Genomic DNA, 17,071 nt, shown 5'->3' on the forward strand with positions numbered 1-17,071 from the left:
CATTTGCACGCTAATCTTCATCCAAATATCAGAGGTAAAGTTTACTATAGCACCTGAAAGTACAACGTAAGTGTGCATGGAACATGGTGCCAGTCAAAATTTCAATTTTTAAAAGGTGAATTGATGTCCATCCAGTGTGTTCCTAATGCTCTAGTCACCATGAAACCAGTTTGCTTCAGCTTATTCAGTGTTCTTTCGTGTTTCAGGTGTGATATTTGTTTCCTCTGCGGCTAGATACATCTGGTTATCATTTAGATTCCTTTTAAGAGCGGTAGACCATGATGAGACAGGCCACTGGAAGGGTGTGACAGACACAAATTGGTGCTTAGCTCTTGCGACTACTATTTTATGAGGGTTGTGGAAATACCATTGTGCTAGACGCTTTTGAGGGAAAGAGAATCAATACTAGTCAGGTGTGGGGTGCCATGGTGGAGTCATGCAGAAATAGATGAGGGTTAAATCTTCAAGTTCCAATTTGCAGTCATCGGAGACATTCTAGTGTCAAAGGTCAGAAGGGGTGGTCTAAGCCACCATGAGGTGCATTTCGAATATATATATATAGATGGCTTATGATGTATATATATATATATAATATTTTATTTTATTATATATATATATGTTATTTTATTTTTATTTTATTTTATTTTTTTGCTTCGAATCTGTTGGTGCTTCGTTTTTTTTTTTTTTTTGCTACTTGACAAACTTTGGGCAAATATATATATATATATATATATATATATTGATTATCATATATATATATTTTTTTAGAGCTCGGATTACCCACATTAGCCTTGGCTTGTGCACAATCAACTGCTGCTTCCGGCTTCAGCTTATCCGACGTCGACCACGCACGTTCGCCCTCTCAACGCAACGTGTGTGGTCTTGCCCAACCTAGCTCCACATCGCTGCTTCCGGCTTCAGCTTATCCGACGTTGACCACGCACGTTCGCCCTCTCAACGCAACGTGTGTGGTTTTGCCCAAGCCTAGCCCAGTCTTGTTGATTACAGTCTGTAAAGCCTCTCTGATTTCAGCTTAAATTTCCAGTATCGGCTTCGGACTTCACCTCTCTAACTGCCCAAATTTGTAAGTATGACATTCGACCCCCTCTTCCGAATATAAATATATTTAAATATATATAAATATATTTTTGTGGCAATGTAGAGGGCTCAAGCAATCCGATGAAAATAAAAAAAAAATACATAAATAAAAACTGAATCTGAATATGGACTCAATTTTTTGTGGCAATCCCGATGATATATATATATATTTTTTTTTAGCTCAAACACCGTGATTTTGGCCATATGAAAACATGCACTAGCACTTGAAACCTTATTGAGGTGCTTGGCTTGAACATAATTTGTTGAACTTTATCACCGAGGAAAGGCCGAATGTAACTTGTTGACTAGTATTTGAGCTCCATTTTTGACATGGAGAGGGAAAACCCTGGACTTATGAATATGGACTTTGGAAAGGACATTCTTGTAATTTGCATAATGATCCATTGAATCTTGCTACTGATAAGCAATGTAATATACTTCGGATCTCGGGCCTGAAATTTACTATTGAACTTCACTCTGTCCAAATTTTGAACCCCGTATAAATTGGACCTTTAATATAGAACATAGTGACTTTAAGAAATTGACCCAATTGAACTTCATCATGAAGCGACCTATGACATTGCACCTCTTATTGATGATAGAAGACGAAAATCTATATGTTGATGATGCACCCATTGGTATTAAAATTTGTTGAGCTTGAAGAATATCCAAGAAAATGAATTGTTGATGACGTCCGAAGTTGAATTTGTTGATAAACCCATCATGTTGCATGTAACAATATTCTGAATTTTAATACGGTCAACTCTTTAATATTTATACAGGTTATTTCAGCCATATGTCTTCTCGAAAGAAACCCGTTGTCCCGGGGTCATCGGAACCGGCTCTCATGAAATAAGATGACGTCCCCAGCGGAGTCGCCAAAATGTAAGAGAGGGTTCAAGAAAGGAGTTAGAAAATTCGAAAATCGAATTCTCTAGAATATGATGAGAGGCTTAGATTCTTCAATAATCTCAACTTAGGAACACAACAACAAAGGAGATGATGGAGATAAGAGATTGGGTGAAGAAGAAGGCAAAATGGCTAGAGAATAGAATAATGGCAAGGCTCTCCCATTGATCTCCCACTTTCACTCTCAAGGTTGATAATGGAGAAGGGAAATTAGTTCTTTCCCAAGAGTTCAAAAATCTCCAAAATCCATCCCTTGTAAAGCTATGGGTGGGTGCTATTTATAGGCACCTCATGATGTAGGATGGAGCCCATGTGCAAGGCACATGGGGGATATTTTCTCTAACCACCTTGTCCGAGGGGGTGACCTCTCCGAGGAGGTGACTTCTCCGAGGAAGTGACTTCTCCGAGGAGGTGACCTCTCCGAGGAGGTGACTTCTCCGAGGATGAGAAAACCCCGAAGAGGAGATCAATCCCTCGGCGAACCCTTCTTCTTAGCCACACCTAACCAATGATCCCCAATCATCCCAAAGGGTCAGGGGTAGTCCCAGAGGACGTCCTGCCGCAAAATATTGCCGAGTCTCATGGACCCCCCGGGGTCGTGCCACCTCGACCCGGGTATAGGCTAGTTTAACCGAAGAGTGAATTTATCTCCACTCACCGTCCTCGGGATCGGGGCCTTTGTTCGAACTCCATTACGTCCATGGTTCTGGTGCGTAGATCCCGGAAAGCTCCGAGCCCGCAAGTGTTCTGGGACTCATTAACGGAGCGACTTCTAGATTGCGTCTGAATCCGTTCGAAGCCAAGTATTTCGGACCTCTAGGTTCGTGGATCCGAACCCTTTCGAATCCGAGTGCCTCGGATCTCTAGGCTTGCCTAATACCCTTTCGAGTTCCGGGCCTGAGTAAGTCTCTAGGTTCGTGGATCCGAACCCTTTCGAGGCTTAGAGCCATTTAGCCCATTTGATGGTGATAAATCTGGTCCCACCAGTCTTGGACTTGCGACAAATTTGGGCCCACTAATCTTGGGCTATTGGGCCTAAATAATTTAGTGGGCTGAAATTAGCCCCTCTTACATTTGCCCCTTGCGTGTATGAGAAATTTTAAATTTCTCATACATGCATACTGTCATTTCTTCGACCTTATTTCGCATCACGTTCCCCAAAAAAAAAAAACGTTTTGTCACGACAGAGCCTATGGATAAAGTTGATGACGCACTTCAATTTACAGAAAAAATTGACAAGCAAAATTTTTTTTTTTTTTTTTTTTTTTTTTTTTTTTTTTTTTTTTTTTTTTTTTTTTTTTTTTTAAAGAAAGGCTCACACGTTTTTTGGCAAACCTAATCAATACCCCCTCCTTTCTTTTTGCCTACAACCACCGACAGCACAACTTTCCTCTTCCTTTCTCTTTTCTTTTTTTTTTTCTTTTTGCAACCCGTTGAATACTGCTGCAGTCGGCCTCCTTCTTTAACATTCTTTAATCAGAGCAACAACTCAGTGCTCCTCTTTAACTTTTGTAATCACCAAAGATCGCGCAAACCATCGTGATCCGCCGCAGCTCCGTCGCAACACCAGCCTGCCTATCGTCGTGCTGCACCCCGTCGACCTACTGGAGAGCTAACCATGGCTCAGCCCTGCGCTTTGTTCCGGCACCTGTGACCTCACTGCTGCCTCTATCCGTGACTGACCAGCGTTGGCCACGCCGCCCACTCAGCGCGGTGTTGGCCTGCCCAGCATCCTTCTAGCCCACTGTTCACACACGCTGCTCGCGCCGTCATCGATCTACTATGAAACCCGTTTTTTGTGGGCCTTGGTCTTCCTCTCAACTATTTTTATTCCTTTCACTGTATTAGATTTGTTGGTCTTTGGTCCTTGCTCAAAGCCTTCTTCCTTTTTTTGTTGCACAGCCACTTCGGCTCCCCCCTTTTTACACAGAGATCAACCCAGCTGTTCTTCTTCTTCAAGAAGGCTCTGCCATTTGCACGCTAATCTTCATCCAAATATCAGAGGTAAAGTTTACTATAGCACCTGAAAGTACAACGTAAGTGTGCATGGAACATGGTGCCAGTCAAAATTTCAATTTTTAAAAGGTGAATTGATGTCCATCCAGTGTGTTCCTAATGCTCTAGTCACCATGAAACCAGTTTGCTTCAGCTTATTCAGTGTTCTTTCGTGTTTCAGGTGTGATATTTGTTTCCTCTGCGGCTAGATACATCTGGTTATCATTTAGATTCCTTTTAAGAGCGGTAGACCATGATGAGACAGGCCACTGGAAGGGTGTGACAGACACAAATTGGTGCTTAGCTCTTGCGACTACTATTTTATGAGGGTTGTGGAAATACCATTGTGCTAGACGCTTTTGAGGGAAAGAGAATCAATACTAGTCAGGTGTGGGGTGCCATGGTGGAGTCATGCAGAAATAGATGAGGGTTAAATCTTCAAGTTCCAATTTGCAGTCATCGGAGACATTCTAGTGTCAAAGGTCAGAAGGGGTGGTCTAAGCCACCATGAGGTGCATTTCGAATATATATATATAGATGGCTTATGATGTATATATATATATATAATATTTTATTTTATTATATATATATATGTTATTTTATTTTTATTTTATTTTATTTTTTTGCTTCGAATCTGTTGGTGCTTCGTTTTTTTTTTTTTTTTGCTACTTGACAAACTTTGGGCAAATATATATATATATATATATATATTGATTATCATATATATATATTTTTTTAGAGCTCGGATTACCCACATTAGCCTTGGCTTGTGCACAATCAACTGCTGCTTCCGGCTTCAGCTTATCCGACGTCGACCACGCACGTTCGCCCTCTCAACGCAACGTGTGTGGTCTTGCCCAACCTAGCTCCACATCGCTGCTTCCGGCTTCAGCTTATCCGACGTTGACCACGCACGTTCGCCCTCTCAACGCAACGTGTGTGGTTTTGCCCAAGCCTAGCCCAGTCTTGTTGATTACAGTCTGTAAAGCCTCTCTGATTTCAGCTTAAATTTCCAGTATCGGCTTCGGACTTCACCTCTCTAACTGCCCAAATTTGTAAGTATGACATTCGACCCCCTCTTCCGAATATAAATATATTTAAATATATATAAATATATTTTTGTGGCAATGTAGAGGGCTCAAGCAATCCGATGAAAATAAAAAAAAAATACATAAATAAAAACTGAATCTGAATATGGACTCAATTTTTTGTGGCAATCCCGATGATATATATATATATTTTTTTTTAGCTCAAACACCGTGATTTTGGCCATATGAAAACATGCACTAGCACTTGAAACCTTATTGAGGTGCTTGGCTTGAACATAATTTGTTGAACTTTATCACCGAGGAAAGGCCGAATGTAACTTGTTGACTAGTATTTGAGCTCCATTTTTGACATGGAGAGGGAAAACCCTGGACTTATGAATATGGACTTTGGAAAGGACATTCTTGTAATTTGCATAATGATCCATTGAATCTTGCTACTGATAAGCAATGTAATATACTTCGGATCTCGGGCCTGAAATTTACTATTGAACTTCACTCTGTCCAAATTTTGAACCCCGTATAAATTGGACCTTTAATATAGAACATAGTGACTTTAAGAAATTGACCCAATTGAACTTCATCATGAAGCGACCTATGACATTGCACCTCTTATTGATGATAGAAGACGAAAATCTATATGTTGATGATGCACCCATTGGTATTAAAATTTGTTGAGCTTGAAGAATATCCAAGAAAATGAATTGTTGATGACGTCCGAAGTTGAATTTGTTGATAAACCCATCATGTTGCATGTAACAATATTCTGAATTTTAATACGGTCAACTCTTTAATATTTATACAGGTTATTTCAGCCATATGTCTTCTCGAAAGAAACCCGTTGTCCCGGGGTCATCGGAACCGGCTCTCATGAAATAAGATGACGTCCCCAGCGGAGTCGCCAAAATGTAAGAGAGGGTTCAAGAAAGGAGTTAGAAAATTCGAAAATCGAATTCTCTAGAATATGATGAGAGGCTTAGATTCTTCAATAATCTCAACTTAGGAACACAACAACAAAGGAGATGATGGAGATAAGAGATTGGGTGAAGAAGAAGGCAAAATGGCTAGAGAATAGAATAATGGCAAGGCTCTCCCATTGATCTCCCACTTTCACTCTCAAGGTTGATAATGGAGAAGGGAAATTAGTTCTTTCCCAAGAGTTCAAAAATCTCCAAAATCCATCCCTTGTAAAGCTATGGGTGGGTGCTATTTATAGGCACCTCATGATGTAGGATGGAGCCCATGTGCAAGGCACATGGGGGATATTTTCTCTAACCACCTTGTCCGAGGGGGTGACCTCTCCGAGGAGGTGACTTCTCCGAGGAAGTGACTTCTCCGAGGAGGTGACCTCTCCGAGGAGGTGACTTCTCCGAGGATGAGAAAACCCCGAAGAGGAGATCAATCCCTCGGCGAACCCTTCTTCTTAGCCACACCTAACCAATGATCCCCAATCATCCCAAAGGGTCAGGGGTAGTCCCAGAGGACGTCCTGCCGCAAAATATTGCCGAGTCTCATGGACCCCCCGGGGTCGTGCCACCTCGACCCGGGTATAGGCTAGTTTAACCGAAGAGTGAATTTATCTCCACTCACCGTCCTCGGGATCGGGGCCTTTGTTCGAACTCCATTACGTCCATGGTTCTGGTGCGTAGATCCCGGAAAGCTCCGAGCCCGCAAGTGTTCTGGGACTCATTAACGGAGCGACTTCTAGATTGCGTCTGAATCCGTTCGAAGCCAAGTATTTCGGACCTCTAGGTTCGTGGATCCGAACCCTTTCGAATCCGAGTGCCTCGGATCTCTAGGCTTGCCTAATACCCTTTCGAGTTCCGGGCCTGAGTAAGTCTCTAGGTTCGTGGATCCGAACCCTTTCGAGGCTTAGAGCCATTTAGCCCATTTGATGGTGATAAATCTGGTCCCACCAGTCTTGGACTTGCGACAAATTTGGGCCCACTAATCTTGGGCTATTGGGCCTAAATAATTTAGTGGGCTGAAATTAGCCCCTCTTACATTTCGGCTTCAGGAGGCTCGGCTATTGATCCCGGTGAAAATATCTAGATCTCTATCCATCCGTCGCAACAATGCTAGCCTGGAAGCCATGGCTCTTCGGTGGAGCACCGAGACACACACCTTTATACTTGGCCAGCACGAGATGGGGCCCACCCTTGAGGATGTGTTCATGTTGCTGCGTCTGGAAGTGACCGGCCCTGATGCCTTTGACCCTGAGCAGACACCCCCCGAAGATGATTCTTTGATCCAATCTCTGAAGCTAAATCTTCAAACTTGTGGTCGGTGGAGTTCTGTTTTTGATGGTTCAGCGAGGAGGACTAGTCGAGTAAGGACGGACCGTGCCTCCTATACTGCATGGATCCGTCACTTCTTCAAGGATCTTCAGCCCTTGGCCAGAGATGCTGACCCTGACTCTCGGGAGTATGAAGCCGGTCCGATGTATGGCTCCAGGCTCTATTTCTTGGGATTTCTGGCTTGCTTCCTTTCATTCTTCATTCTTCCGAGCACACCTCCAGATTCCCTCAATCCTTTCGTCTTCCCCTTGGCAGTCCGGCTCTTTAGAGGAGATCGGATCCCTTTAGCTCCCCTATTTCTTGGGAATCTCTACTATCGGCTGGATCTACTACATCGAGATATGGTTCGCTCCGTGGGTCGATATGAGCCTGTCTCCTTTATTCACAGCCAGTTCCTGCTATGTTTCTTCTTCGAGAGGTTCCCAAAATTTGCCCCTGCTCCGACTGTATTTGAGGCGGAAGTTCTTCGGGAGATAGTGGATAAAGATGGCATCCCCGTGCTCAATACTGATGGGTCTCGGACATTTGAGAAAGCGAAGTCTTGCCAGCCGTTGATTACACGGTGGTCACGTACCATTTCCACCTTATCCTTGAATACTCTGGTGGATGATCCCCGACGCTTTGTGGCACAGCCGTATGTATGCCCACCTGTGGGTGTGGCCACACCGCTTATCTATCATGGTTCCTCCCGCTCGGTGTTCTTTCCTTTGCCGAAGAACATCCCTGCACCCTTTGTTGATATGCTGATTATGATCCGTCCGAGTTCATTACCGGTGTGGCATGAGGAAGGCGTTGATAGTGCCGTTTATAGGCCTGACCGTGTAGCATGTCAATTCGGGTTTGATCAATGTGCCCCGGGGCCAGCACCTCATTTATTATCATTTTCAGAGAGCTACGGGCGCTTCAGTCGCCGGCTTATACACACCGTGCTTCCCATATCCGGCTCTTTAACGATGCCAGGCTTGAGCCGAGTAGGGGGTTTCACCCCCTCTTTCAGGCGGTATTGGCAGAAGAATATCGATGCGTTTATTGCATTTGTCCAGAGCAGACCGACCGTATGTTTGCCTCCGCCGATTTATAAGAAGGATTCTTCTCTTCGGCTACCCGAGAGCCGAAAATCTGACCACATGTACGAGGGTTTCTTCACTTCATCTGCTCCAACTGACCCTTCTGCTCGGGCATCTGCTTCTAGCTTGGCAATTACTTCTCCAGAGCCAGTCCCTTTGAATAAGGCCTCTGGTCCTCGGACGACCCGCCTTAAGAAGATGGCTCACAAGAGGACTTCTGATGCCAGTCCTTCCGCTCCTCGCCTTTCCAAAAGGCTTCGTGAGGTACCCGAAATTCTTGATTTGAAGCTACTTTCCTTCTTGCGACTATACCTTCTAAAATGAAAACTTTTATTTGCCCATGTTATGTAGGATCCTGCGGTTGTTGACGTTCTCGGTACCGTGGCTCCTGGCCATGCTGCCTCCCCCAGGCCGGACTCAGACTTGGACGACACCCTCCCTTTGTCTGCAAGACTTGTGAAGATGTGCACCCCTCGTATAGCAGTTATAGATGACGATGATGATGAGGCTGAGTCCTCCGATCATTTTTGTGACCTTATTCCACGCACGCGTCGTCATCGCCCTACCGTAGCTGAGGAGGAGCACTACCTTGGTGACGAGTTTGTTGGGGCTCACCGTTCTGATGTTGAGATTGCTGGAGGGACTGATGCCGCAGAAATTGATGTCGCGGGCCATGCTTCTAGAGGCGATGTAGAGATGAGGTGCGCCTCTGGGAATGGTGTGGAGGTGGATGTGCTAGAGATCTCTGAGACTCGCTCTGGCACTTATGGTGATTCTCATCCTCCGGCCCTCCTTCCTTCTTCAGGGATGACTACTACTGTTCAGGCTTCATCAGACATTGAGATCGATCAGGTGGTCTCTACACGACCAAGTGACTTTGTTGATGCTAGGAGTCCTTCAGTTGCCCCTGCTTTGCATATTGATTCTCCCTCTGGTAATCTTTCTTTCTGAAGTTTGTCATTTACTTATATCTGTGAGAAATCTTTACTTAAATGACTTTCCTGTTCCCTACCTCTAATAAGGCCTTCTTATCTTTTCTTCAGTGTTAGCTGCTAACGGGGTCTTGCCTTCACCTACCTCAGACTCTGCTCCAGTGTTAGCTGCTACCGGGGTCCTGCCTTCACCTGCCTCGGACTCTGCTCCAGTGTTAGCTGCTACCGGGGTCCTGCCTTCACCTGCCTCGGACTCTGCTCCAGTGTTAGCTGCTACCGGGGTCCTGCCTTCACCTGCCTCGGACTCTGCTCCAGTGTTAGCTGCTACCGGGGTCCCGTCTTCACCTGCCCCGGACTCTACTCCGACTCTCTTTGTAACTCCTCACGGTTCTCCTTCTCAAGGGGGAACACCTGCCTTTGAGACGACTGCTAGAGGTTCTTCATCGCCAGTGCCTTCAAATATTTTGGATTTGAATCTCAGTGATTTCCACATTGATAGTGATGCTTTTGGTCTTTCCCCTTATCGTTCGGCATTCTCAGGCTCGGGACCTCTGCCGGGAGTTACCCCTCCGGGTGGTTCATCTAACCCGATAGACATTGGGGAGATTCCTGAGACTAGCAGCTTTCCGGCCCCAATTCCTCCTTCAGCTTCTGGCAAAGTATCATTTCTCCATTATTGGGTAGCTCCTGAGTTTGCTTCAGTTCTACAGCTTGTGCATTCAAGTTACCCGGAGACCTTTGCTTCATTTGCTTGCCAGTGTCCACTCATTCAGACTGCTCTTCTCGAGTCTTTTGCCACTATCTTATATAGCTTGGACACGCAACGGTTGTGTGACCTTAATGGAAAAGTAGTCGAGACGGCGTATCAGGGGATCTCTGACATGGAGCGTCACCAAGTGGACTTATCATGGCTTCGGAAGCGCCTGGATATAGCTTCGAACGCCAGTCATCGGCTGGAACTTATGTCTGTGCTTGCCTCTTATCGCACCTCTATAGATGAGACAAAGGTAACTCTTCGTGAACTTGAGTCGGGTTATGCTCGGGCCTTGGAGACTTTAGAGGCACACTCTACTGTTTGTCCTCCAGATGTAGATGTGACGGGCAGCTTCTTCGAAGGTGTCTTTAGGAAAGATTGAGTTTTTTTTTTTTATCATTACTTTCTTGCCCCTTTCGATAAAAATGTTTTATCTAGGACAATGCAATGAAATGACAAAATTTTTGTTGTTTGGATATTTTCGCATTGTTTTCTCATTCTACTTGATAAAATATTTATTTCGAATGATAGAACAATCATATGCACATGTTTATAAAAGCTGAAATATTCTCATTAGTTCTTCAACTTTCTTGACAAAAGCATAATAGATTCACTGTAAGTGATGGGATAAAACATACACCATAGAGAAAACCAGCTTCTTCATAACGCAAGGGAAATACAACCTTTAGACAAAGTAAGAAAGTGAAAATGAATTTCAACATAGATGAGTCCAACTATGGGTAGTAATGCTTGATAAACTTTGCATTGAGCGGGCCAGTTCGGAAGCCGTCTTCAACCCTTACAAGTTTGTAGTACCCGCTTGAGCTTGCCTGAACCACCTTGTAGGGCCCTTCCCATTTTGGAGAAAACTTGGGTAAAGGCTGTCCTCGCATGATTGGGTCTACAATCTTCCATACTAGATCACCTTCTTCAAACTTCCTTGGTACCACAGTCTGGTTATAGGCTCGGGCGATGGACTCATGATACCTTTCCATGACTTTTGCAGCTCTGTCATGCTTTTCCTCTAATGCTTCCAATCTGGTGGTTCGAGGCTCCAATACCATTCCCGAGGCGAGAGCCATTCGAGCAGATGGCGTTTCCAACTCTATAGGTAACACTGCCTCGGACCCATACACAAGGGAGTAAGGAGTTGCTTGAGTTGGCTTTCTCTTCGAAGTGCGATACGCCCATAGGGCTACTATCAACTGTTCGGACCAAGTCCCCCCAAACTCATCCATCATCTTGCTCAGAATCCTTATCAGTGTCTTGTTTGTGGCTTCCGCCTGCCCGTTCCCTTTTGGATAGTAGGGTGTGGATTTGTGATGCTTCACTTGGTAAGTCTCTAGGAGGCTCTTCACATCTTTGTTTATGAAGGGAGTGCCGTTATCCGAGAGGATGGTGTTTGGTACTCCAAATCGGCAAATGATATTCTCCTTGATGAAGTTCGCAACTGCAGGCCCCGTAGCGTTCTTCAGAGGAATTGCTTCGACCCACTTTGTACTCAATTCTGTGGCTGCGAGAATCCACTTGTACCCCTTAGAAGATGTGGAGATGGGCCCTATCAGATCAAAAGCCCAGGTATGGAACGGCCATGGCGTTCGGATACTATGCAGGTCTACAGCTGGAGCATGGATCAAATTTCCGTGTTTCTGACAAGTCTGGCACCTCTTCACGTGATGGGATGCATCTGACTCCATGGTCGGCCAGTAATACCCAAGGTGTATAAGTTGCTCGAACAGCCGAGCCCCTCCTTGATGTTCAATCTCGTGGGCTCTTCCGAGAGGACATCATCGACCCACTCTTGCCAACCGAAAGGAGGGTTTGAGAAGGCCTTGAACTGAGGATAACAGTATGGAAAGTCCCCCCGCTCAATCCGAAAGCGTAGCACCGAGGAAGGAGAAATGAGGGCCTCCTGGCCAGAGTTAGTGTCCTCAGTGAGACATAATGGAGCCCCCTTCGGAGATAGAAGAGAAGTGGTAGAGGTAGCCGCCCGCCAGAAGGGGTCCTTCCGACCAAAATAAGGAGATTTCCTCCACTCAGATACCGGAGGTACATCCCTCTCTTTCATGAGAGCCGGTTCCGATGACCCCGGGACAACGGGTTTCTTTCGAGAAGACATATGGCTGAAATAACCTGTATAAATATTAAAGAGTTGACCGTATTAAAATTCAGAATATTGTTACATGCAACATGATGGGTTTATCAACAAATTCAACTTCGGACGTCATCAACAATTCATTTTCTTGGATATTCTTCAAGCTCAACAAATTTTAATACCAATGGGTGCATCATCAACATATAGATTTTCGTCTTCTATCATCAATAAGAGGTGCAATGTCATAGGTCGCTTCATGATGAAGTTCAATTGGGTCAATTTCTTAAAGTCACTATGTTCTATATTAAAGGTCCAATTTATACGGGGTTCAAAATTTGGACAGAGTGAAGTTCAATAGTAAATTTCAGGCCCGAGATCCGAAGTATATTACATTGCTTATCAGTAGCAAGATTCAATGGATCATTATGCAAATTACAAGAATGTCCTTTCCAAAGTCCATATTCATAAGTCCAGGGTTTTCCCTCTCCATGTCAAAAATGGAGCTCAAATACTAGTCAACAAGTTATATTCGGCCTTTCCTCGGTGATAAAGTTCAACAAATTATGTTCAAGCCAAGCACCTCAATAAGGTTTCAAGTGCTAGTGCATGTTTCCATATGGCCAAAATCACGGTGTTTGAGCTAAAAAAAAAATATCATTGGGATTGCCACAAAAATTGAGTCCATATTCAGATTCAGTTTTTATTTATTTATTTTATTTTTATTTTCATCAGATTGCTTGAGCCCTCTACATTGCCACAAAAATATATTTATATATATTTAAATATATTTATATTCGGAAGAGGGGGTCGAATGTCATACTTACAAATTTGGACAGTTAGAGAGGTGAAGTCCGAAGCCGATACTGGAAATTTAAGCTGAAATCAGAGAGGCTTTACAGACTGTAATCAACAAGACTGGGCTAGGCTTGGGCAAGACCACACACGTTGCGTTGAGAGGGCGAACGTGCGTGGTCAACATCGGATAAGCTGAAGCCGGAAGCAGCGATGTGGAGCTAGGTTGGGCAAGACCACACACGTTGCGTTGAGAGGGCGAACGTGCGTGGTCGACGTCGGATAAACTGAAGCCGGAAGCAGCGATTGATTGTGCACAAGCCAAGGCTAATGTGGTTAATCCGAGCTCTAAACAAAAAAATATATATATTTGATAATCAGTATATATATATATATATATATTTGCCCAAAGTTTGTCAAGCAGCAAAGTGAAAAAAAAAAAAAAAATGAACCACCAGCAGATTCAATCTAAAGCAAGCACCAGCAGATTCGAAGCTAAAATATATATATATATATATATAATCAATATATATACTTGTCTACAGATTTTCAAGTAGCAAAATAAAAAAAAAATGAAATTAGTTGAGAGGAAGACCAAGGCCCACCAAAAATGAAGCTCCAGAATATGAATTTCAGGATTTCATTTCATATGCAAGTCAAGATTCAATGGAAGCTTCAGTTATCTCAAATTCAAAATTGATATAAAACAATGCCCACAAATCTCAAAGGCCCAAATCAAAAGAAATTCAGATTTCATCAAAGCAAGAGGATCGAGAGTGGGTTTCGATAAAATACTTACAGATCTGAAGGCCACGCCCATGAGAGAGAGTGGCCAAGAACAATACAAACCGAGATCGTGATGAAGTGGCGCCGGAGTGAGCAAACATTGAAGTTGGCGAGCTGAACGGGCGATGGCTAGGATCGCGGTGTTGGCGTATTCGGAGCAAATATAATCAGTGAACAACAGCGCAGCAAAGAACAGTAGCGCAGGATGAGGCGGCTGCTGCGGCACCTAAGGCTGTAACAAGTAACACACAAACAGTGGTGGTCTTCGGCAGAGCAAGACTGAGCTCTGTTCGGAGTTCTGAAGTGGCGTTGCTGGGCCGAAATGAAGCACCGACAGTGAGCAGCGGCTTGGGTCACAGGTGCGAGCCGAACCGTAGCGCAGTGAGGTCACAGGTGCGAGCCGAACCGTAGCGCAGCAGCGGCTGGAGCAGGACAGCAACGCAGTGTACTGACTGCCGTGAGTGAGTGTGCGCTGCCGAGTTGTTGTGTTGGCGACAAGCTGAACGGTGGCCACACACGTCGCGTTGAGTAGGGCGACGTGCGTAATCGGAGCTGGACAGCAGAGGCTGGGAAGTGGTGAAATCGCAGCAGAGAAAGTGTGCCGAAATGGGCTCTGGTATTGTAGAAACAGGTTTTTCTTAAAGAAGAAGAAAAGCTGGGTTAAAGAAAGAAAGAGAGTAGGTGTGGCGGCTGTGTAAAAGATTTTGGTGAGGCTTAGGGTTTTGGCACTTTCCTTAAATAAAAAAAAAAAGAAAAAAGAGCATTATCCGTGTGTGCCAAACAACAAAGGCACGTGTGAGCCTAAAAAAAAAAAAAAAAAAAAAAAAAAAAAAAAAAAAAAAAAAAAAAAAAAGAGTACAAAAAAATTAAATTTTTGCTTGTCAATTTTTTTTGTAAATTGAAGTGCGTCATCAACTTTATCCATAGGCTCTGTCGTGACAAAATGTTTTTTTTTTTTTTTTTTTTTTTTTTTTGGGGAACGTGATGCGAAACAGGGTCGAAGAAATGACAGTATGCATGTCTGAGAAATTTAAAATTTCTCATACACGCAAGGGGCAAATGTAAGAGGGGCTAATTTGAGCCCACTAAATTATTTAGGCCCAATAGCCCAAGATTAGTGGGCCCGAATTTATCGCCAGTCCAAGAATCGGTGGGCCCAGATTTATCGCCATCAAACGGATTGAATCGCTGTAAGCCTCGAAAGGGTTCGGGTCCACGAACCTAGAGACTTACTCGGGCCCGGACTCGAAAGGGTATTAAGCAAGCCTAGAGATCCGAGGCACTCGGACTCGAAAGGGTTCGGATCCACGAACCTAGAGATCCGAGGCACTCGGACTCGAAAGGGTTCGGATCCACGAACCTAGAGGTCCGAAACACTTGGCTTCGAACGGATTCAGACGCAATCTAGAAGTCGCTCCGTTAATGAGTCCCAGAACACTTGCGGGCTCGGAGCTTTCCGGGGTCTACGTACCAGAACCATGGGCGTAATGGAGTCCGAACAAAGGACCCGATCCCGAGGACGGTGAGTGGAGATAAATTCACTCTTCGGTTAAACTAGCCTATACCCGGGTCGAGGTGGCACGACCCCGGGGGGTCCATGAGACTCGGCAATATTTTGCGGCAGGACGTCCTCTGGGACTACTCCTGACCCTTTGGGATGATTGGGGATCATTGGTTAGGTGTGGCTAAGAAGAAGGGTTCGCCGAGGGATTGATCTCCTCTTCGGGGTTTTCTCATCCTCGGAGAAGTCACCTCCTCGGAGAGGTCACCTCCTCGGAGAAGTCACTTCCTCGGAGAGGTCACCTCCTCGGAGAAGTCACCTCCTCGGAGAGGTCACCCCCTCGGACAAGGTGGTTAGAGAAAATATCCCCCATGTGCCTTGCACATGGGCTCCATCCTACATCATGAGGTGCCTATAAATAGCACCCACCCATAGCTTTACAAGGGATGGATTTTGGAGATTTTTGAACTCTTGGGAAAGAACTAATTTCCCTTCTCCATTATCAACCTTGAGAGTGAAAGTGGGAGATCAATGGGAGAGCCTTGCCATTATTCTATTCTCTAGCCATTTTGCCTTCTTCTTCACCCAATCTCTTATCTCCATCATCTCCTTTGTTGTTGTGTTCCTAAGTTGAGATTATTGAAGAATCTAAGCCTCTCATCATATTCTAGAGAATTCGATTTTCGAATTTTCTAACTCCTTTCTTGAACCCTCTCTTACATTTTGGCGACTCTGCTTGACAAACTTTGGGCAAATATATATATATATATATATTGATTATCATATATATTTTTCTTTTGTTTAGAGCTCGGATTACCCACATTAGCTTTGGCTTGTGCATAATCAATCGCTGCTTCCGGCTTCAGCTTATCCGCCGTCGACCACGCATGTTCGCCCTCTCAACGCAACGTGTGTGGTCTTGCCCAACCTAGCTCCACATCGCTGCTTCCGGCTTCAGCTTATCCGACGTTGACCACGCACGTTCGCCCTCTCAACGCAACGTGTGTGGTCTTGCCCAAGCCTAGCCCAGTCTTGTTGATTACAGTCTGTAAAGCCTTCCTGATTTCAGCTTAAATTTCCAGTATCGGCTTCGGACTTCACCTCTCTAACTGCCCAAATTTGTAAGTATGACATTCAACCCCCTCTTCCGAATATAAATATATTTAAATATATATAAATATATTTTTGTGGCAATGTAGAGGGCTCAAGCAATCTGATGAAAATAAAAATAAAATACATAAATAAAAACTGAATCTGAATATGGACTCAATTTTTGTGGCAATCCCAATGATATATTTTTTTTTTAGCTCAAACACCGTGATTTTGGCCATATGAAAACATGCACTAACACTTGAAACCGTATTGAGGTGCTTGGCTTGAACATAATTTGTTGAACTTTATCACCGAGAAAAGGCCGAATATAACTTGTTGACTAGTATTTGAGCTCCATTTTTGACATGGAGAGAGAAAACCCTGGACTTATGAATATGGACTTTGGAAAGGACATTCTTGTAATTTGCATAATGATCCATTGAATCTTGCTACTGATAAGCAATGTAATATACTTCGGATCTCGGGCCTGAAATTTACTATTGAACTTCACTCTGTCCAAATTTTGAGCCCCGTATAAATTGGACCTTTAATATAGAACATAGTGACTTTAAGAAATTGACCCGATTGAACTTCATCATGAAGCGACCTATGACATTGCACCTCTTATTGATGATAGAAGACGAAAATCTATATGTTGATGATGCACCCATTGGTATTAAAATTTGTTGAGCTTGAGGAACACCCGA

General features: G+C 44.1%; 1 protein-coding gene across 1 annotated transcript; it reads left to right on the top strand.

Annotated features, from left to right (window-relative positions):
* The first annotated feature begins 8,051 nt into the window (after positions 1–8,051).
* On the top strand, positions 8,052–10,747 carry LOC145820298 (uncharacterized). Its single transcript, XM_082915474.1, has 3 exons — positions 8,052–8,676; positions 8,764–9,346; positions 9,456–10,747. Exons 1-3 carry the CDS (start codon positions 8,086–8,088, stop codon positions 10,478–10,480), a joined length of 2,199 nt encoding a protein of 732 aa, XP_082771600.1. The 5' UTR covers positions 8,052–8,085; the 3' UTR covers positions 10,481–10,747.
* The last annotated feature ends 6,324 nt before the right edge of the window (positions 10,748–17,071 follow it).

The sequence above is a fragment of the Camellia sinensis genome, chromosome 2 (assembly GCF_055761805.1).
Source record: "Camellia sinensis isolate YWXY chromosome 2, ASM5576180v1, whole genome shotgun sequence".
NCBI classification, from domain to species: Eukaryota; Viridiplantae; Streptophyta; class Magnoliopsida; order Ericales; family Theaceae; genus Camellia; species Camellia sinensis.